The 20,428-nt window shown below is 30.2% G+C and overlaps 4 protein-coding genes across 4 annotated transcripts; 3 read left to right on the top strand and 1 right to left on the bottom strand.

Annotated features, from left to right (window-relative positions):
• The first annotated feature begins 1,277 nt into the window (after positions 1 to 1,277).
• On the top strand, positions 1,278 to 3,064 carry LOC137808813 (GDSL esterase/lipase 7). The gene is made up of 5 exons (XM_068610095.2): positions 1,278 to 1,533; positions 1,669 to 1,793; positions 2,153 to 2,395; positions 2,549 to 2,801; positions 2,880 to 3,064. The coding sequence occupies exons 1-5, from the start codon at positions 1,278 to 1,280 to the stop codon at positions 3,062 to 3,064; spliced, it is 1,062 nt and encodes a 353-aa protein (XP_068466196.2).
• A 3,977-nt stretch (positions 3,065 to 7,041) lies between these two features.
• Positions 7,042 to 8,844, top strand: LOC137808812 (GDSL esterase/lipase 7-like). Its single transcript, XM_068610094.2, has 5 exons — positions 7,042 to 7,297; positions 7,433 to 7,557; positions 7,911 to 8,153; positions 8,310 to 8,562; positions 8,660 to 8,844. Exons 1-5 carry the CDS (start codon positions 7,042 to 7,044, stop codon positions 8,842 to 8,844), a joined length of 1,062 nt encoding a protein of 353 aa, XP_068466195.2.
• A 4,754-nt stretch (positions 8,845 to 13,598) lies between these two features.
• On the top strand, positions 13,599 to 15,390 carry LOC137808811 (GDSL esterase/lipase At2g03980-like). The gene is made up of 5 exons (XM_068610093.1): positions 13,599 to 13,854; positions 13,994 to 14,118; positions 14,472 to 14,714; positions 14,873 to 15,125; positions 15,206 to 15,390. The coding sequence occupies exons 1-5, from the start codon at positions 13,599 to 13,601 to the stop codon at positions 15,388 to 15,390; spliced, it is 1,062 nt and encodes a 353-aa protein (XP_068466194.1).
• A 1,484-nt stretch (positions 15,391 to 16,874) lies between these two features.
• On the bottom strand, positions 16,875 to 19,166 carry LOC137806071 (Exostosin family protein). The gene is made up of 2 exons (XM_068606000.2): positions 18,450 to 19,166; positions 16,875 to 17,943 (listed from the first exon to the last, which is right to left on the bottom strand). Exons 1-2 carry the CDS (start codon positions 19,015 to 19,017, stop codon positions 17,132 to 17,134), a joined length of 1,380 nt encoding a protein of 459 aa, XP_068462101.2. The 5' UTR covers positions 19,018 to 19,166; the 3' UTR covers positions 16,875 to 17,131.
• Positions 19,167 to 20,428: the final 1,262 nt, after the last annotated feature.

Genomic DNA, 20,428 nt, shown 5'->3' with positions numbered 1-20,428 from the left:
AGTGTTATAGATAGATGACCACAAGAACTAATATTTTGACACGGCATTATAGGACAATATATTACTTAGTTTTAGGTCTATTTAAACATATTATGTAAGTTCCTATATTTGGAACATATCTTAAAGTGATATGAAAGATTTTCTATTTTTATAAAGACTAAAATACTTCTTAAATATTCTAATTTATTCAATTATTTTTTTTTATAAAAAATGAAACAATTTGATAACAAAAATATTATGGGTTTTCCATGTAATCGTACCAACCAACGTAAAATATTACAGAAATAAAATGAAGATGTCCCTAATATTTATACTGTTAAGGATTAAAATTGTTTATTTACCGTATAACAAAAAAGTTATTTTTTTTAATATTGTCTTCAAGTTATAAATAATATAAAATATATAGCGTCAAATTTTATAAATATTTTAAAATTTTAATAAAAGTTAATTAACTCTAATTGAAACTAAAGAACTTTTAACAAATATAAGATATAACTATAGAAAATCAAAGTGTTTTAATTAATCAACCATAAATAGGACTTGGTAGTTGGTAAGTAGCATAATTCAATAATATTTCATACAAAAAGATAGACATCTATGGACTTTCATTAATAAAATAATTATAATTCAACCTCCAATTTAAATTATTGTATATATTCTTATACTTAGTGAATGCTACAATTAAGATTTTAAATAACTATTCCTTATGGGTTTGATATCCATCTTTAGGGACAAATTATTACTTCTGACCTTCTGACTTGGTTCACAATATTTTTGAGTAAATAAGGATCATCAAGTTTTTGAGTTCACAATATTTTTCAACTAATAAAGCTAATAAAACCTTGAAATACTTGTTGCTAAAGGAAAAGAATTTAAAATAAAGACATTTAAAAAAATACCTACTATAAAATGAATTTGATTAGATAGGATTGTTCTATATGTACTTACCTTCTAAATAATAAGAGCTATTTATACAAAAAAGATGAGAAATAACTTTGAAAATTTTGAAAAAAAAAAGAGAAGGATATAGCTAAAGAAAGACATCCATAATTATAAAAAAAAAATTCCAACAGAAAAAAAAAGTGAAAAAAAAACTAAAAATAGAACAAAATCCTATTTATGAAACAAAAGAGAGTTAGACGACAACACGTACTACACATATTTAAGTTGTACTTTTTGTTATGAAATAGTAATGTTTACCATAAAAAAACTATTATTTAAACATAATCATAATGCAAAAGAAACATAATTATAACCCAACAAACAAAAGAAACAAAATGCAGAAAAGCATGAAAAATTTGTTGGTTATATCCATAATCATAACCCAACAATTAGTATTTTTGGCCAATGCCTCCCATTCAAGAAAAAAGATTGTTCCAGCTTTCTATGTTTTTGGTGATTCAACAGTAGATGCTGGAAACAATAACAATCTCAATACACTTGCCAAAGCAAATGTATTTCCCTATGGCATTGACTTCAACAACTGTTCCACAGGCAGATTCACCAATGGCAAAACTTTTGCTGACATTATTGGTAACATATCTATCTATGTATCTATACAAAGATAAACTTCACTATCAAATTGTGTAATTAAGCTAAAAATTTATTAACTAAGAACAAGTTGTTATTACGAGGGTTTTTATGCATCTATTTATGGTTCATTTATAGCTATTAGGTTGGGTTTACCATTGCCACCTCCATATTTGGACGTGTCTGAATCTGAGAGGCACCACGTAGCCACAGGAATTAACTATGCATCAGGCTCATGTGGAATCTTGAATTCAACAAGAGCAGTAAGATTCAAAATAAATAAAATTGTCCCACTCATTTTATTTAAGTTTTGTGGATAATTTTTCTCATTTTTTTTTATTAAAATAAGGTTGTTTCTTGAAAATTTATGAGTATGGAAAAATTGTATCAACTTAACACGACTTTTCTAACATGTTAAAGTGAAGTTATGTCAATGTGATACGATTTTGATGTAACGAATTTGAATTGAAGTTAACCTTGACATGTCAGAAATCGTACCACATTGACACGACATTTTTCACAATAAACACAACTTCTTCATATCCTTAATTTTTTTAAAAAAACAACTCCATTTTAATAAAAAAAATCCGTTTATTTCTCATATTTTCATTTTGTGATGAAGGGAGAGTGTTTGTCGCTGGACAAACAAATTGAATACTTCACCTCAACCGTGGCCAACGATCTTCCAAGAATCATACATAGCAAAAGAAAACTAAGGCTTTACTTATCCAAATCTATATATCTTATATCAATTGGATCTAATGATTACATGTTGAATTATTTCAATCCAAATGGAACCAATAACAATCTTAATCCAGAAGAATATGCAAATTACCTACTTGAGCAACTTACTTTACGTATCAAGGTAATTTTAGAAAGAAGGGTATTAAATTCTTCTTTGAGTTCTCACATATAGTAATTATTATATTTCAATTGAGTATTTTGCATGTCATAAATGTTTAATTTTTCTCAAAGAATCTGAAAAATGTGTTTCCTTCATTTTTTTATTTTCCCTCAGAGAATTTATGATCTTGGAGCTCGAAAGTTTGTTATTAGTAGAATTGGTCAAATTGGGTGCACCCCTATTAGTGTTATAAGGACACTATTTTCAAAAAATTGCAATGAATATGTGAATCAAATGGTTAAACTCTACTCAGATAAACTTCCTGTGAAACTTCAAGAGTTGCAAACCCAACTCTCCCATTCATTGTTCATTAATGTGGATAATTACAGCTTCTCCCAGAAAATAAGAAATTCTCCTGAACAATTTGGTAAACAATTTATTTTGTTCTTGTGTTTTTTTATTCTACTTTGATCATAACTCATACTTTAATTAATTACTTTTTCAGGATTCAAAAATATTTTTGATCCATGTGTCCAAAGAGGGAAACCTTGTGTAAATCGGAATGAATATTATTTCTATGACTTTGCTCACCCAGCTGAAGCTGCAAATAAAATATTTGCAAATGAATGTTTTAGTGGAATACAATTATGTTTTCCTCACAATATTGAGAAATTGATTCATGCACATTAATACATTTGTACTATGTTCCAAAAGAAATACATCATCAACATTTTTGTATTTGTTATTTGTTTTCACGTTCTGTATATATCATAAACAATGCTTCAAATATTCTAGATATATATCTAACAAGTTTTTTCTATCAAAATTAAAAATGACTTATACTTTAGAGGTGAAGGGAGAAAAAAAATAATAAAATAAATAAATACTAGAAGAATGCATGCAAGGGCATCAAGGATAAAATATTTGAAAAAATGAATTAAGAAAATATATTTTATATCTAATAATCATATCCAATCACTACAACAAAAACATTGTTAAAGTTGGTTAAAAACTGATACAAAAGAGGAAAGTTGAGATTAGCATGACCTTGCTTCACGCTTTTAAATTCTGTGTATATCATAATAAGAAGATATTGAAATTAAATTAAGGAAATTTTTAAATTTTTATAAAACATGTCATTTAATTTTAATAAATAGTGAAACATAAAATTAAAGATAATAAAAAATTAAAAAAATAAGATATTATTTTTTATTTTCTCTTCCCTCACTCTTTTAAGTTACTCATTTTTTTTTATGTTCATTTCTCTTTCTCTCACCAATTCATGTTTCTAAAGAAAAAAAAAAGTATTTTCTACTCCTTACTAAGATGTTTTTGTATCATTTTTGAAGAAAAAAATATTTTGTATTACTTGATAGTGAGTATTTTTTTTAATAACGGTTAAACCCTCCTGAAGTGATTCAAATTTATTTATTTTTTCTTTCTAATCAAAAAATGGATATTCCACGTGATATCGTACCAACCAACATAAGAGATTGCATTGCAACGATTATAAAGACAAAATGAAGATGCTCCTAATGTTTTATACAATTAAGGATTAAAATTGTTTATTTAGTACATAACAAAAAATTTATTCTTCTTTAATAGTGTCTTCAACTTATAAATAATAAAGTATATAACATCAAATTTTATAAATATCTTATAAATTTAAAAAAAGTTAAGTAAGTCTAATTAAAACTAAAGAACTTTTAACAAATATCAAGATATAACTACAGAAAATCAAAATGTTTTCATTAATCAACCAAACATAAGACTCTATCATTGACAAGTGCTATAATTTAATATATTTTTTACAAAAAGATAGGCCACTTATGAACTTATAAAATAATTATAATTCAACCTCTAATTTTTGGAATATAAGATGAATATGAACGATCTTTTCCCAAATTGAGAAATGAAGCAAATTGATATATTATGAATAAAAAGTCACTTAGACCAAGTCCAATTAGGCTAAATAGAAGGTATGAAGCATAACCCTAGACATCATTGGGATCATTGCGAGGAACTAAAGGAAGAAAACCCTAAAGAAGGCAGCCGTTAAGGAGAAAAAATCTGGATCTTCTATTCTTGTTCATGTTGTCCATGCTTGTAATAGTCACCTTGATAGGCTAATTCTTTTCTTTAGGATTATGAGTAATTTCTTCAAACTCTTATGTATTGAAGTGATATTTATCTATAATATTCATTTCTTGATTAATGATTAATATTATCATTTTACTCTTAATATTCAATAGACTCTTTTACTAATTTTTTTTTATGTGAGGAATTGATATGAATGGTTTTTATATGCATATCAATGTTGATAGTTGTCGTTTTGCTGTCAAATTAATATGATTCTAGCGTAGACTTGTCTAACACTATTGAGATGATAGTATAATTGTGGACAAATGTCCCCAAGTCGTCTCCCAACGAATCCAATAGTAAAGTCAGTTGATCAGGGTTTAAAATCTATCTGCAAGCAATAAAAGTTAGCAATAACAATAAAGATGAAAAGGGGGTTTGAGATAGTTGTGCAAAAAATATAAAAGAGATTAAAATAGCAAATAAAAAACGGTTGATCCCAAGTTCTTCCACCATTGAATTCTTCACAGGTTCTCTAAAGATTAATCTTTTCTCAATCCTCCAACAGAGTTAAACCAGATTGAACATGCGCCAATCTAATTCAACTGAAACTCACCAGTAAAACATGCGTCTACTAGTTTAATCAATACCCACTTTGTTCCATGCGTATACTCCATGGGGATGCTTACCTCCTCTCCCTTGAATCATGCGCCCAAGAAATTAATTAAAACAATGCGAACTAACTAAGAAACCAAAGTTTAAGATAAGGAAGACTCTCAATCATGCGTTCAAGTACAACCTCTCACAAAAACTAGTTTTCCAGGAGATTAGACAATAAAAACAACTGCTATAGAGAATTAAAAATCGAAACTTTTATTGAACAAAACCTCAGAACTCAATGGGGAATTACAAAAGAATCAACCAAAAAGGTTTAGCCTTCCATGCGGAGGCAAAACAAAAGAATTACTAAGAAGAAAATAAACTAAGAAAACCCTATGAAGCTCTCTCTTTTCTCCTTGATGCTTGTGTCCTTTTATAGGCTTTTCTGCTCCAAGGATCTTGAGAGAATATTGTAGTTTATATTTTGTTAACCGTTTCCAAGTTTCTATCTTTCCAGAATTCTTGTATTTTGCACAAGATTTGTTTCCAATTCTGTTTCTGAGATATTGTAGATTTTATTTTCTCTTTCTTCTCCTTAGAATTTGTTTTCTGTTTTGGTTCAAGAAACAACTTGGACTTTTGCATATTTGGCCCATTCACAAAGGTAGATGCTTCCTCCGGATAATTTACTCTAAAAACACAAAATTAACAATAATAATAGTTAAGGCCCAAATAAACCCAATTATAAGAATATTAATTAAAACAATGGTTTTATTTATTATTATAGTCCAATAATCTATGAATAAGGCTAGTGAGTGTGAATAAATATATGCTCATCATATGTCAATAAAGATGAAATGTTAGAATCTTACACGTTTAGAACTAGATACGAGTGAGAAGGATTAACCTCATTCCCAATTTTCTTAATTGAATTATTTTACTCATTTATTTTGTTTTCATTTAATTTTTACGCAAACTTATGTCGATATCTTTAAAATCAATTAAATTATTGTACATATATTTTTGTTAGAATAACATATAATATGTCCCAATACTTTGAACCAAAATTAACATAGAAAACAAAATTATAGAAATGTCGAACCAATATGAGGTAATTATATTCTCCTTCCATGTTAATGTTGTTCTTAGTGAACCTACTTTCACACTCTTTATCTGTTATGGCAACCTTCACTCTCATTAAAAATCTTTTATCTTTCATATATATATATATATATATTTATCAAGTTATTTGAATGGAAAAGTTAATTTCCTTTTTACAATTTAGTTTCTTAAAAGTTAATAGTTAAGATTAAATAGTGTTGAGAAATATTCATATAAATATGAACTAGTTTATATTGGAATATTTTTCAACTAATAAAGCTATCAACAATAAAAAAAAATAAAAAATAAGAACCACTATAGTGATGATCCAATCCATGTACAAAATCGCACAAAAACAAACAATCTCTCCTCCAAGAAGTTTGTCACTAACTTCCTACTAGAACACATACAGTTTGACAAACCTAATAAAGCTAGTAAAACCTTGAAATACTTGTTGCTAGAGACAAATAATTTAAAATAAAGAGATTTTAAAAAATACCTATAAAATGAATTTGATTAGATAAGATTGTTATGTAAGAACTTACCTTCTAAATAATAAGAGTTATTTATACAAAAAGATGAGAAATAACTTTGAAAATTTAGAAAGAAAAAAAAAAGAGAAAAGGGATGTAGCTAAAGAAAGACATACATAATTATAAACAGAAAATCATAATAGAAAAAAGAAGAAAAGAGAACAAAAAAACTAAAAATAGAAAAAAATTCTGTTTATGGAATAAAAGAGAGTTAGACAACAAAGCATACTACAAACATTTGAGTTGTACTTTTGATTATGAAATAGTTATATTTACCATAAAAAAACCATTATTTAAACATAATCATAACTCAGAAGAAAACAAAATCATAACCCAACAAACCAAAGAAAAAAAATGGAAAAAAGCTTGAAAAATTTGTGGGTTATATCCTTAATCATAACCCAACAATTAGCATTTTTGGCCAATGCCTCCCATTCAAGAAAAAAGATTGTTCCAGCTTTCTATGTTTTTGGTGATTCAACAGTAGACGCTGGAAACAATAACAATCTCAACACACTTGCCAAAGCAAAAGTATTTCCCTATGGCATTGACTTCAACAACTGTTCCACAGGCAGATTCACCAATGGCAAAACTTTTGCTGACATTATTGGTAACATATTTATCTATCTATCTATACAAAGATAAACTTCACTATCAAATTGTGTAATTAAGCTAAAAATCCATTAACTAAGAACAAGTTGTTATTATGAGGGTTTTTATGCATCTGTCTATGGTTCATTTATAGCTATTAGATTGGGTTTGCCAATGCCACCTCCATACTTGGGGGTGCCTCATTCTGAGAGACATCAAGTAGCTACAGGAATTAACTATGCATCAGGCTCATGTGGAATCTTAAATTCAACAAGAGCAGTAAGATCCAAAATAAATAAAATTTTCTCACTCATTTTATTTCGATTCTGTGGATAATTTTTCTGTTTTTTTTTATTAAAATGAGGTTGCCTTTAGAAAAATCACGGATACAAGAAAGCTATGTCAACGTAACACGACTTTTCTGACATGTCAAAGTGAAGTCATGATAATGTGACATGACTTTGGTGTAACCAACTTGAATTGAAGTTAACTTTGACATGTTAGAAATCGTACTACATTGGCACGACTTTTTCACTATAAACACAACTTCTTCATATCCTTAATTTTTCTAAAAACAACCTCAATTTAATAAAAAATCTGTTTATTTCTTATATTTTCATTTCTTGATGAAGGGAGAATGTTTGTCCTTGGATAAACAAATTGAATATTTCACCTCAACCGTTGCCAACGATCTTCCAAGAATCATACATAGCAAAACAAAACTAAGGGATTACTTATCCAAATCCATATATCTTGTATCAATTGGATCTAATGATTATATGTTGAATTATTTCAATCCAAGTGGAACCAATAACCATCTTAATCCAGAAGAGTATGCAAATTACCTACTTGAGCAACTTACTTCACGTATCAAGGTAATTTTAGAAAAAAAAGGGTATTAAATCCTCTTTGATTTTTCACATATAATAATTGTGATATTTCGATTGAGTTTGTTGCATGTTATAAATGTTCAATTTTTTCCAAAGAATCTGATAAAACGTGTTTCCTTCATTTTTTTTCTTTCTCCCTAGAGAATTTATGATATAGGAGCTCGAAAGTTTGTGATCAGTAGGATTAGTGAAATTGGGTGCACCCCTATTAGTGTGATAAGGACACCATTTTCACAAAATTGCAATGAAGATGTGAATCAAATGGTTAAACTCTACTCAGAGAAACTTCCAGGGAAACTTCAAGAGTTGCAAACCCAACTCTCACATTCATTGTTCATTAATGTGGATAATTACAGCTTCTCCCAAAAAATAAGAAATTCCCCTGAAAAATTAGGTAAATAATTTCTTTTGTTCTTGTGTTTTTTATTCTACTTTGATCCTAACTCATAGTTTCATTAAATAACTCATAGTTTCATTAATTATTTTTTCAGGGTTCAAAAATATTTTTGACCCATGTGTCCAAAGAGGAAAACCTTGTGCAAATCGGAATGAATATTATTTTTATGATTTTGCTCACCCAGCTGAAGCTGCAAATAAAATATTTGCAAATGAATGCTTTAGTGGAAGGCAATTGTGTTTTCCTCACAATATTGAGAAATTGATTCAGGCACATTAATACATTTGTATTATGTTTTTACAAAAATATAGTATCAACATTTTTTTTGCTATTTGTTTTTCACGTTCTCTCTATATATCATAAGCAATATATCATAAGCAATGCTTTGTATATAATAAAGTTAATGACTTGTACTTTATAGGTGAAGGGAGAAAAAAAAAAGAAAAACAATACAATAAATATTGGAAGAATGTATGCAAGGGAATCAAGGATAAAATATTTGAGAAGATGAATTACAAAAATATATTTTATGTTTAATAATCATATTCAATCACTAAAACAAAAACATGGTTAAAAGTTGATAAAAAACTTATAAAAAGATGAAATTGAGATTAATATGAACTTCCTTCACGCTTTTAAATTATGTGTATATCATAATAAGAATATATTCAAATTAAATTATGGAGATTTTTAAATTTTTATAAAACATGCCTTTTAATTTTAATAAATAGTGAAACATAAAATGAAAGATAATAAAAAATTAAAAAATAAGAAAGATATTTTTTTTTCTCTTCCCTCAACCTTTTAAGTTACTCATTGTTTTTTTATGCTCATTTCTCTTTCTCTCACCAATTCATGTTTCTAAAGAAAAAAATAAGTATTTTCTACTCCTTACTAAGATGTTTTGTATCATTTTTGAAGAAAAAAAATTCTCGATTTTGTATCACTTGATAGTGAGTATGTAATGGTTTGTTTGGGGAGGCTAAGAGATATCTTTTTGTATAAGAGTTAGATTATCCCTGAAGTGGTTCGCATTTATTAATTATGTCTCGCTGATAAAAAAAAATGGATATTCCACATAATATCGTCCTAACCAAAGTAAGAGATTGCATTACAACGATTACATAGACAAAATGAAGATGCCCCTAATGTTTTATACTCAATGACTAAAATTGTTTATTTATTGCATAATAAAAAAATTATTGTTATTTAGTCTTCGAGTTATAAATAATATAAAGTATATAACATCAAATTTTATAATTATCTTATAAATTTTAATAAAATTTAATTAAGTCTAATTAAAACTAAAGAAATTTTAACAAATATCAAGATATAACTACAGAAAATCAAAGTGTTTTCATTAATCAACCAAACATAAGACTTTGTAGTTGACAAGTGCTATAATTCAATAATATTTCTTACAAAAAGATAGGTCATTTATGGACTTATAAAATAATTATAATTCAATCTCTAATTTTTGGATTATAAGATGAATATGAATGATTTCTTCCCAATTTTATGTTATTTTACGAAATTTAAGGAGAAATGAAGCAAATTGATATATTATGAATAAATATGTGACTTAGCCCAAGTCCAATTTGGCTAAATAGAAGGTATGAGGCATAACCCTAGGCATCATTGGGAGGAACCCAAAGAAGAAAACCCTAAGGAGGAAGTCGTCAAGGAGAAACAATTTGGATCTTCTTTTCTTGTTCTTGTCGTCCATGCTTGTAATAGTCACCATGATAGGCTAATTCGTTTCTTTGGGATTAAGAGTAATTTCTTCAAACTCTTATGTATTGAAGTAATATTTATCTATAATATTCATTCTTGATGGATGATTGATATTATCATTTTACTCTCAAAGCTTGAAACTATTCGTGATTTTGTAATGATAAAGAGTTTTTATAAATATGCGATAAATCGGTATTTAGGACACTCTCTTACTAATTTTGTATGTGAGAAATTTATATGGATGATTTGTATATGCGCATCAATGTCAATAAAGATAGAATGTTGGAATGTTACACGTTTAAAACTACATACGAGCAACAAGGATTAACCTTATTCCCAATTTTCTTAATTGAATTATTTTACTCATTTCTTTTGTTTTCATTTCATTTTCACACAAACTTATGTCAATATCTTTCAAATCAAATTATTTTACATATTATTATAATCAGTTAATGCTTTTTTAGGGATGGTCCAACCTTCATCTAGAGAATAAAAGATAAAAGTTCATTTCCACCTTCGTATATAAAATTCACAGATTAATCCTCTATTTCCTTTCCAACACTAATAACTGAAGAGAAAAAAACAACGCACCATCATTAAATCGAGTACATACATACCAAGGGTTCAAGACACCATTCAGAAAATGAGAAACTCACTGACAGTATCTTTGAGTTGATCCAAGACCAAACCTTGACCTGTGCCAGAGAAAATACTTTAGTATGATCAACCACTCCTCCTTTAAACAAATAATTATTCTTGTGTCTCCAAATCTCACTGACCAAAGCTATCCAAATATTAGCCATAGTAAGATTAACTGAATTAGGTGCATCCAAAATTTTGAAGTGTTCAAAATGTGACCCGGGAACAATAAGATCAACCGAATTCATTCATAACCAGTCATAACATAGGTTCCAAATTAGCCACTATTAGTATTTTAAATAATGGTTCCTTGTGGATTCAATATCTGTTCTTAGGAACAATTTATTACTTCTAACTTGGTACACTTTTGTAAAAAAGGGTCATCAAGTTTTTGAATTCGCAATATTTAAAATTTGTACTAAAAAATTAAACTGTTCCCGACAATATTCACTTTGTTAAATAACATGTAATATGTTCCAATACTTTGAACCAAAATTAACATAAAAAAAATTATAGAAATGTCGAACTAATATAAAGTAATTATATTCTCCTTCCATGTTAATGTCGTTCTTATTGAACCTACTTTCACACTCTTTATCTGTTATGGCAACTTTGACCCTCATTAGAAATTTTTTATTTTTCATATATATATATATATGTGTGTGGGGGGGGGGGGGGGGGGGGAGGGGGTATAATTACCTTATTCGTCCCTACTTTCTGGGGGCAATAGTCAATTTAGTATAGTGATTTTTAAAAAAAATCAATTTCGTCCCTATGTTTGTTTAAATGTATGCAAAATGGTACTTTCTGTTAAGTCGCACCAAACGACGTTAACTGGTGCTTATGTGGCAGGGAGAAGTGTGATTGGGTTTAATGTGAGGTGTGAGGTGTCAAGTGATATGGATGCTTAGATTAGTTTAGTGAAAAATGAATTGGGAATTAGGGTTTCTGAAATTTGAATTGGGAGTTATGATTTTTTAATTGTAAATTATAAGCAGGATTGAGATATTAAGGAAAAATTAATTGGAGATTTAAGGTATGTTTACTTAAAATTGGGGTGGCAGCAAGAAGACTCCTGGGTGTTCTTTAAGCCATCTAACCCTCGCCTAACGCCACAAAGTCTCATTTCACACCTTCAATTAATGAGATTCATTCACAAAACATAGATTCATTCACACTTCACCCTTGCAGGCAGTCAATTACTTTTTCCAAGTAAAGGCGATGCAATACTCGAGCGATAAGGAAGAAGCAGTCCCAGGCCTTAGGTCCATACCAGATCTGAGAACTTTCGAGATGTGAATCTGTGTGAGCGACGCACGTGTGCCCGTGCGTGCAACGTACGTGAGTCTCGGTCGGAATCGAACGCGAAGTTTGTGCGTAGAAGGGCTTTGCACGTGTGTGAGCACCCGAGGGTGGTGGATAATGTCTCGTGTCGAAGACGGTCTCGGAAAAGACCTAGAAATGTTTCAGAAAAATTATGGAGAGAGTGAAGGGTAATGGGTTTGTAAGGAGAAGGAAGTGTTTGGTTTGGAGAAAAATGAGAGAAATCTCATCTGGCAGTAAGGTGATATGGGGAAGATGACTGCAAACAACGGCCACTACTTTCTTCTACACTTAAAAAACGATTATTACTCCTAAAATCACATAGCCCACCATCCAAAATCACAAGAAGAAACCCTAACCCAATTTCATGCCACCTCACACAAACCCAATCTGATGTGTCTTTAAATTCACAATGCACGTGAACACCTCTCTCTGCCACATAAGCAACCATTAATGTCGTTTGATGCGACTTAACAAAAAGAACCATTTTGCATACATTTAAACAAACATAGGGACGAAATTGATTTTTTTTAAAACCACTATACTAAATTGACTATTGCCCCAGAAAGTAGGGACGGATAAGGTAATTATACCTATAGTTATCAAGTTATTTGAATGGAAAAGTTATATTTCATTTTTACAATTTATTTTCTTAAAAGTTAATAGTTAAGATTAAATAGTGTTGAAATGAATATGAACTAGTTTATATATGATTATTTTTCAACTAATAAAGCTATTTTTTGTCAGTAATAAAAAATAAATAAATAAGAACTACTTTAGTGGTGGTCTAACCCATGTACAAAATCGCACACAATCGAACAACTACTCTTCCAAGAAGCTTGTCATTAACTTCCTACTAGAACAAATACAATTTGACCAACCTAATAAAGCTAATAAAACCTTGAAACACTTGTTACTAGACACAAAGAATTTAAAATAAAGAGATTTAAAAAAATACTTACTATAAAATGAATTTGATTAGATAGGATTGTTTTTTTATGTACTTACCTTGTTCTAAATAATAGGAGTTATTTATACCAAAGATGAAAAATAACTTTGAAAATTTAGAAAAAAAGGAGAAGAGGGATGTAGCTAAAGAAACACATACATAATTATAAACAGAAAAACATAGTAGAAGAAAGGAGAATAAAAATTAAAAATAGAACAAAATCCTGTTTATGGAATAAAAGAGAGTTAGACAACAAAGCATACTACACACATTTGAGTTGTACTTTTGGTTCTGAAATAGTAATGTTTACCATGAAAAACCATTATTTAAACATAATCATAACCTAAAAGAAAATATAATCATAACCCAACAAACAAAAGAAAACAAAATGGAAAAAAGCTTGAAAAATTTGTGGGTTATATCCATAATCATAACCCAACAATTAGCATTTTTGGGCAATGCCTCACATTCTAGAAAGAAGATTGCTCCAGCTTTTTATGTTTTTGGTGATTCAACTGTAGATGCTGGAAACAATAACAATCTCAACACACTTGCCAAAGCAAATGTATTTCCCTATGGCATTGACTTCAACAACTGTTCCACTGGCAGATTCACCAATGGCAAAACTTTTGCTGACATTATTGGTAACATATCTATCTATCTATCTATACAAAGATAAACTTCATTATCAAATTTTGTAATTAAGCTAAAAATCCATTAACTAAGAACAAGTTGTTATTAATTATGAGGACTTTTATGCATCTATCTATGGTTCATTTATAGCTATTAGGTTGGGTTTGCCAATGTCGCCTCCATACTTAGGGGTGTCTGAGTCTGAGAGACATCAAGTAGCCACAGGAATTAACTATGCATCGGGTTCATGTGGAATCTTAAATTCAACAAGAGCAGTAAGATTCTAAATAAATAAAACTGTCTCACTCATTTTATTTCGATTTTGTGAATAAGTTTTATCCTCTTTTTTTATTAAAATGAGGTTGTCTTTGGAAAAATTACGGATACGAGAAAGTAGTGTCAACGTAACACGACTTTTTCTAACATGTCAAAGTGAAGTCATTTTAATGTGACATGACTTTGGTGTAACCAGTTTGAATTGAACTTAACTTTTTCATGTCAGAAATCGTACCACATTCACGATTTTTTCACAATAAACACAACTTCTTCATATCCTTAATTTTTCCAAAAACAACCCCAATTTAATAAAAAATTCGTTTATTTCTTATATTTTCATTTTGTGATGAAGGGAGAGTGCTTGTCATTGGATAAACAAATTGAATATTTCACCTCAACCGTTGCCAACGATCTTCCAAGAATCATACATAACGAAACAAAACTAAGGGATTACTTATCTAAATCCATATATCTTGTATCAATTGGATCTAATGATTACATGTTGAATTATTTCAATCCAAGTGGAACCAATAAAAATCTTAATCCAGAAGAATATGCAAATTACCTACTTGAGCAACTTACTTTACGTATCAAGGTAATTTTAGAAGAAATGGGTATTAAATCCTTCTTTATTTTTTTCACATATAATAATTGTGATATTTTGATTGAGTTTGTTGTATGTCATAAATGTTCAACTTTTCCGAAAGAATCTGAAAAACATGTTTCCTTCTTCATTTTTTTCTTTTCCTCCAGAGAATTTATAATCTAGGAGCTCGAAAGTTTGTGATCAATAGAATTGGTCAAATTGGGTGCACCCCTATAAGTGTTATAAGGACACCATTTTCACAAAATTGCAATGAAGATGTGAATCAAATGGTTAAACTCTACTCAGATAAACTTCCTAGGAAGCTCGAAGAATTGCAAACCCAACTCTCACATTCACTCTTCATTAATGTGGATAATTACAACTTCTCCGAGAAAATAAGAAATTCTCCTGAAAACTTTGGTAAACAATTTCTTTTGTTCTTGTATTTTTTTGTACTCTACTATGATCATAACTCATACTTTAATTAATTACTTTTTCAGGGTTCAAAAATATTTTTGACCCATGTGTCCAAGGAGGGAAACCTTGTGCAAATCGGAATGAATATTATTTTTATGACTTTGCTCACCCAGCTGAAGCTGCAAATAAAATATTTGCAAATGAGTGCTTTAGTGGAACACAATTATGTTTTCCTCACAATATTAAGAAATTGATTCATGCACATTAATACATTTATACTATGTTACTACACAAATATATTATCAAGATTTTTTGTTTACTATTTTTTTTATGTTCTTTCATATATCATATACTACAAGAAAATCATTAAATTTCTTTATACAATATATCAACTAAATTCCTAAAGGTGAATAATGTCAACATCATTAAATCAAGATAAATTTTCTTTCAAAGTTTAATTATAAGTCTATGAGTGTTAAATAATGCTTCCATGAACACGGTTTAAAATCTTGGTTCATCTAACCCTATATTGTGCCTGAATTTTCTACAAATTACGGCATCTAAAGGTTTAAGTAGTAGTTCTTTTAAACTTTTAAATTTTGTGTCAATTTAATTGAAACATTCCTTTATATTTTTTATTTATTTCATTTTGTTTTTTTTTATAAAAAGAAACGTGTTGGGTACACACTCTTTCTTCGTTAATTACTTTTGGATGAGTCATGCATGAATACAAAATCTGAGAGAAATGTAGAGAAGAAAAACAGACCACGTTATGTTGGTCAATTTGTACACAAATCTTTGGCTAAACATTTTCTTGAAAGAGCATTTTCTTGCGATAATTGTGCATCTAAAACCTACTATAATACCATTAGAATCACTTTCTAAACGTTGATTAAAAATAAATAAATTTACAAGCTTGTGGCACATTCAAAGATCACTACCATAATAAAGCCATTAAAATGTAAATAATAATACTAACCCAAGTTAACTTAGAAAATAAATAAATAAAAAATATAAAACTTTGTTCAAATACTGGATCCACATAATAAATACAAAACCAAAAACTGTTGCCATAACTTTCCTCAACACACAATCCCAAACATTATTAACGATTCCATTTATTGCTGCTACCTTCTTTTCACTGACACTCTACCCCTATTTACACCCCCTCAACAAACACACTTTGACCCCTTAAAACTTCCTCATTTTCAATGTCATTAGCTTCAAAAGTTTTTAGTCTCAAATTTAAAAGATAATAGCATCATATTCATCTTTCAATTGTTATAATTCACTAAAAAAAATACTGAATAAAAAACTATTAAAAGCTAAAATCACATAGGATTTGACACCCATTTCTCCACTTACACCTCACTAAATATTAATATTTTAATTTTTTTAATTTTTTTTAATTTTAAAAATTATTTTAACATTTTATATTTTGTTTAATATTTTATTAAAAATATTTTTTTATTACAAATATTAATATTTTATTATAAGTGTAAATTGGTGCATGGTTTCAAAATATAATCACCCAATCACATAAGCATGACACATGATAAGTTAATGGACATGGAAGATGAATATATATGAATGGATGAAAAACTAAAATCACATAACCATATATACTTTTTAAGAAACTAATTGATAAATCACAATGTAAAAACTTACCACCAAATCACAATTAATTCATACAATTAAAATATACAAAATTAAAATCGTATTATTATAATAATTAAAAGATCATCAAATAACTTTTCCTGTAGTTAAAACTATTTATGAATACTGTTATTAAAACAAATTCTTTTACAAACCAGAACCAACTAAACAAAAGTAAATTTCCTCCTAACCAAAATTAGTTTATACTTAAATTAAAATATAATTCTAAAAATGCAAATGATTTTTTTTTGTAAATTAATTATATTCTATAACAAAAACTTCTTTCATTATTTATTTATTTATTTTCTAAAATATTGATATAAATGTAATGTTGTCAACGAATTTCAACTTATTCAAATGTCGGCGCTTCCGAAGCTTCTGGATTCGTCCAAGAGATGTGAGAGGTGTTGCAGCGCGACATCCACAACATCCTCAAAGCCAACATCCCCACTCGCATTGGGGTGCGTGTAAGTGAGTTTCGGGATCAACCCAATCACCACCTCACGCATTTTCTCAACCTCTTTCTCTTCAATTCCCACAAGCACATCTTCGATCCTCTTCTTCCCTTCATTCACCTCTCTCTCGTCGATGAATACCGAATACGTATCCCTCTCCGTAGGAAAATACCACACGTACTGCGTATACGCAGTGTGTTCTGAGAAAAACACCGGAATACACCCAGCGAGAACCGAGTCGAAGGTTGACCGGCGCGTGAAGGAGTCTCCGGGGGCCTGGAGACAGAACGTGGACTTGCTCATAACTTCCAGAACCTGCATGGGGTCGTGGCACCGCGCGTCGCCACTCGCGCAGCGGACCAAAACGCAGCGTTCTGATGCGTCGCATTGGGTGATGATGTGGTCGCGCACCTTGGCTTTGGCGAGGTTGGGGCGCGTGCCGCCGACGAAGGAGAAGAGGTGGGGGCGAGGGCGTTGACGAACGGTGTTCTGCCACGTGAGCATGTCGGAGAGGGTTTTGGGGTGGAAGTAGGAGGGGTAGGGGATTGCGAATTGGTTGTGGCCATGCCAGGGATTTCGTTCCACTGTTAGCACCGACATGTTTCCGACAGAAGGTAGGTTAAGGAAGATGTTTGCTCCAAAGTCTTCTCCATCTTCTGTGCGCATGAAATCCCATGCGGTTCTCCCCAGGGCAACAAAATGGTCCTTCCCTACACACAACAAACGGAATCTTCACTATCAAAAGCTATTTCACTTGTCACCTATTTTTCATAATTATATGTTTATATTTATAAAAAAAATTAAATTTTTAAAAATTAATATATTTATTTTTTAAAAAATTTATTAGAATTATGTTAGAATTGTCAAAACAAATATAATAAATATTTTTTAAATTAAATATTTTAGTGAAACGTGTCTTATAAATATCATATATGTATGTCACATACTATTTAAGAGATGTGTCTGACTCTCATAGACCGTGATGTAAAACAAAACTATGACTAATTTTATTTTAAATTTTTGGAAACATAACAAATCACATTTTTATAGAAGAAAAATGTTTGAATATGATGTTTATAATTTTATAAATATAAAATATATAATAACTACATATTATATAGTATATATTAATGTCTTTTGCTGATAAATAAAAATAAAATAAAAAATATAGTATATAATGTAACAAAGCAGGAAGAATTAGGTTTAGTTCTGTTACCGCTGTGCCTCTGCCACCAGGGTTGACTTTGGACGAAGTCAACAAGATCGACGGCGAGGGCATCCCGGAGGATGAGATTCTGTTCACGGAACACGCTGGAGGCGTGGAGGCCACCGTAGAAGGGGACGTAGAACAGCCGCGCAGCGTGGGGATCGGAGGTGCGGCAGGGGTGGTTCTCAAGACGCGCGTGCAGGATCATCTCTCCGATGAACTGGTGCGTGGCGTACCAGGAGGGGGTGGAGAGGGGTTGGCCAAGGCCATTGTTGGCGACATGGGGGCACATGTTGGTGTAGATGTTGAGGTTTTGACAGTTGTGGAGGAGTTGCAGGTTGAAGCGGGAGGGGAGGGGGAGGATGTAGAAGAGCGGTCGTGAAGGGTGGCACGGCGTGGCGGCGTGTTTTTGTGACGGTGTGAGGTGGCGATGAAGAAGAAGAAGCCATGGAAGAAGGAAGAGGGAGAAGAAGAGGGTGTAGGTTAACTTGTGGTTGTGGGGGTGTTTGGATTTGGAGAAGGAGGGTGGTGTTGGGGAAGGGAGAGAGTGAAGAGGTGATGGTTTGCGGAAGAACATGGTTGTTGATGGATGGAAGAAGATGGTGGAGAATAGATGATGAAGTGATTGGTGAGAGAGAGAGAGAGAGAGAGGTGGTTAGGTGTGGAAGTCATTGTGTGGGACACAGAACTTGCAGTGCTGTTCTTCTATGGCTGCTTTAGGAACTTGCAGTAATTCAGATTCAACTTTCCAGCACCCTTGTAAACTTTCACCTTTCAACAAATTCTTCTGTAATAGTAAATAATAATAATAATAATAATAATCAGTATAAAGTATGATAAAAATAATAATAATAATAATAATAATAAAGCAGTGAGAAGTAGATAACTATTACTTTGTTGCGACTCTTTGTAATAATGTTATAATTTTTTAATTAAAATGAATAAATAATTAAAATATTAATTTATATATCTGTTAAGAGTATATTTTTACTGTATGCTGTGTCAAGTATCAGTGTTTTTTTTTACTGGAAGAGTGTAAACCCTAAACTTTATTGATTGAAAAAATTGAAATAAGAAAGGAAAGAAAATATTGATATTAAATGTGTATTGTCCTAGAATGAGATAAAAAGTACTTATGACAATGTGGCCCCGGCCCGTTAGGTAATTGGTTTTGCAAATGCGGGTTTGGGCTGTGCAAAGAATTGGGTAGTGGGCTTAGGAGCTAACTTTATAAACTTTTTTTAAAAAATTAATAAAACTATTTTTTTAAATAAAATTAGCTTTATTTATTAAATTAATTTTTTTATTTACATAATTAGTTAAATGGTTTCATTGTATTATTTTTATGACAGATACATAATAAGACAGAGATAAAAAAATTATGATATTATGATTTTTAATCCAAAATTATTATGTGTGTGCATGTGAGGGCATGAGAGTAAGAGTGCGGACGAGCAAACCTTTTACAATAGTGACTCATTTCTCTCATGTTTTACATTTTTAAGGACAAGGAGTTAGCCACATGTTGTCACCTATCACTAAATTGTGTTTTGGACTTTTTATGGTAAACGTTTAGAAGGAGTTAATAGAGTTTGATGACTATTTATAATATCAATGTAAGGTTCCTCCTTTGAGTGTGGTCAGAAAAAAAGAGGTTGAATTGTGCTTTATGAGCCTTTAATTGCTTGTATGGGTTAGAGCATCCATCGTATCTCTTAATGTTTGGAAACTTAAACTTGGGGTAGAGGGGTTGTCGTCATTGGTGTCTCTATGTGTGAGGATAATTTGCAGAGAACACCAAACTTTAGTAGTATGAGAGACAAAAACTATTTATGATCATCAGGATTTTTTATCTCAATCATCAAGTACTTGTGTGAGTTGTTTGGTGTGCTCAATCAAATGTTTTTTTGGATGTAGGCATCATCTTGGATATGGGATGAACTTATTTGGTATTCATTGACATGCTTTGTATGTCATGGATTGCGAAT

This window comes from Phaseolus vulgaris, chromosome 3 (assembly GCF_051622355.1).
Source record: "Phaseolus vulgaris cultivar YP4 chromosome 3, ASM5162235v1, whole genome shotgun sequence".
Lineage (NCBI taxonomy): Eukaryota > Viridiplantae > Streptophyta > Magnoliopsida > Fabales > Fabaceae > Phaseolus > Phaseolus vulgaris.
The sequence above is the reverse complement of the archived record's forward strand: the minus strand, read 5'-3'. Positions and strand labels throughout refer to the sequence as shown.

Bases quoted from the DNA above. Each gene is read 5' to 3' on its own strand.
- LOC137808811 (XM_068610093.1), top strand. From the start codon at position 13,599: ATGGAAAAAAGCTTGAAAAATTTGTGGGTTATATCCATAATCATAACC. The intron at 13,855-13,993 runs GTAACATATCTA...GTTCATTTATAG, and splicing joins AACTTTTGCTGACATTATTG to CTATTAGGTTGGGTTTGCCA. The intron at 15,126-15,205 runs GTAAACAATTTC...TTACTTTTTCAG, and splicing joins AAATTCTCCTGAAAACTTTG to GGTTCAAAAATATTTTTGAC.
- LOC137808813 (XM_068610095.2), top strand. From the start codon at position 1,278: ATGCAGAAAAGCATGAAAAATTTGTTGGTTATATCCATAATCATAACC. The intron at 1,794-2,152 runs GTAAGATTCAAA...TTTGTGATGAAG, and splicing joins TCTTGAATTCAACAAGAGCA to GGAGAGTGTTTGTCGCTGGA. The intron at 2,802-2,879 runs GTAAACAATTTA...TTACTTTTTCAG, and splicing joins AAATTCTCCTGAACAATTTG to GATTCAAAAATATTTTTGAT.
- LOC137806071 (XM_068606000.2), bottom strand. From the start codon at position 19,017: ATGTTCTTCCGCAAACCATCACCTCTTCACTCTCTCCCTTCCCCAACA. The intron at 17,944-18,449 runs GTAACAGAACTA...TGTTGTGTGTAG, and splicing joins CTGGTGGCAGAGGCACAGCG to GGAAGGACCATTTTGTTGCC.
- LOC137808812 (XM_068610094.2), top strand. From the start codon at position 7,042: ATGGAAAAAAGCTTGAAAAATTTGTGGGTTATATCCTTAATCATAACC. The intron at 7,298-7,432 runs GTAACATATTTA...GTTCATTTATAG, and splicing joins AACTTTTGCTGACATTATTG to CTATTAGATTGGGTTTGCCA. The intron at 7,558-7,910 runs GTAAGATCCAAA...TTCTTGATGAAG, and splicing joins TCTTAAATTCAACAAGAGCA to GGAGAATGTTTGTCCTTGGA.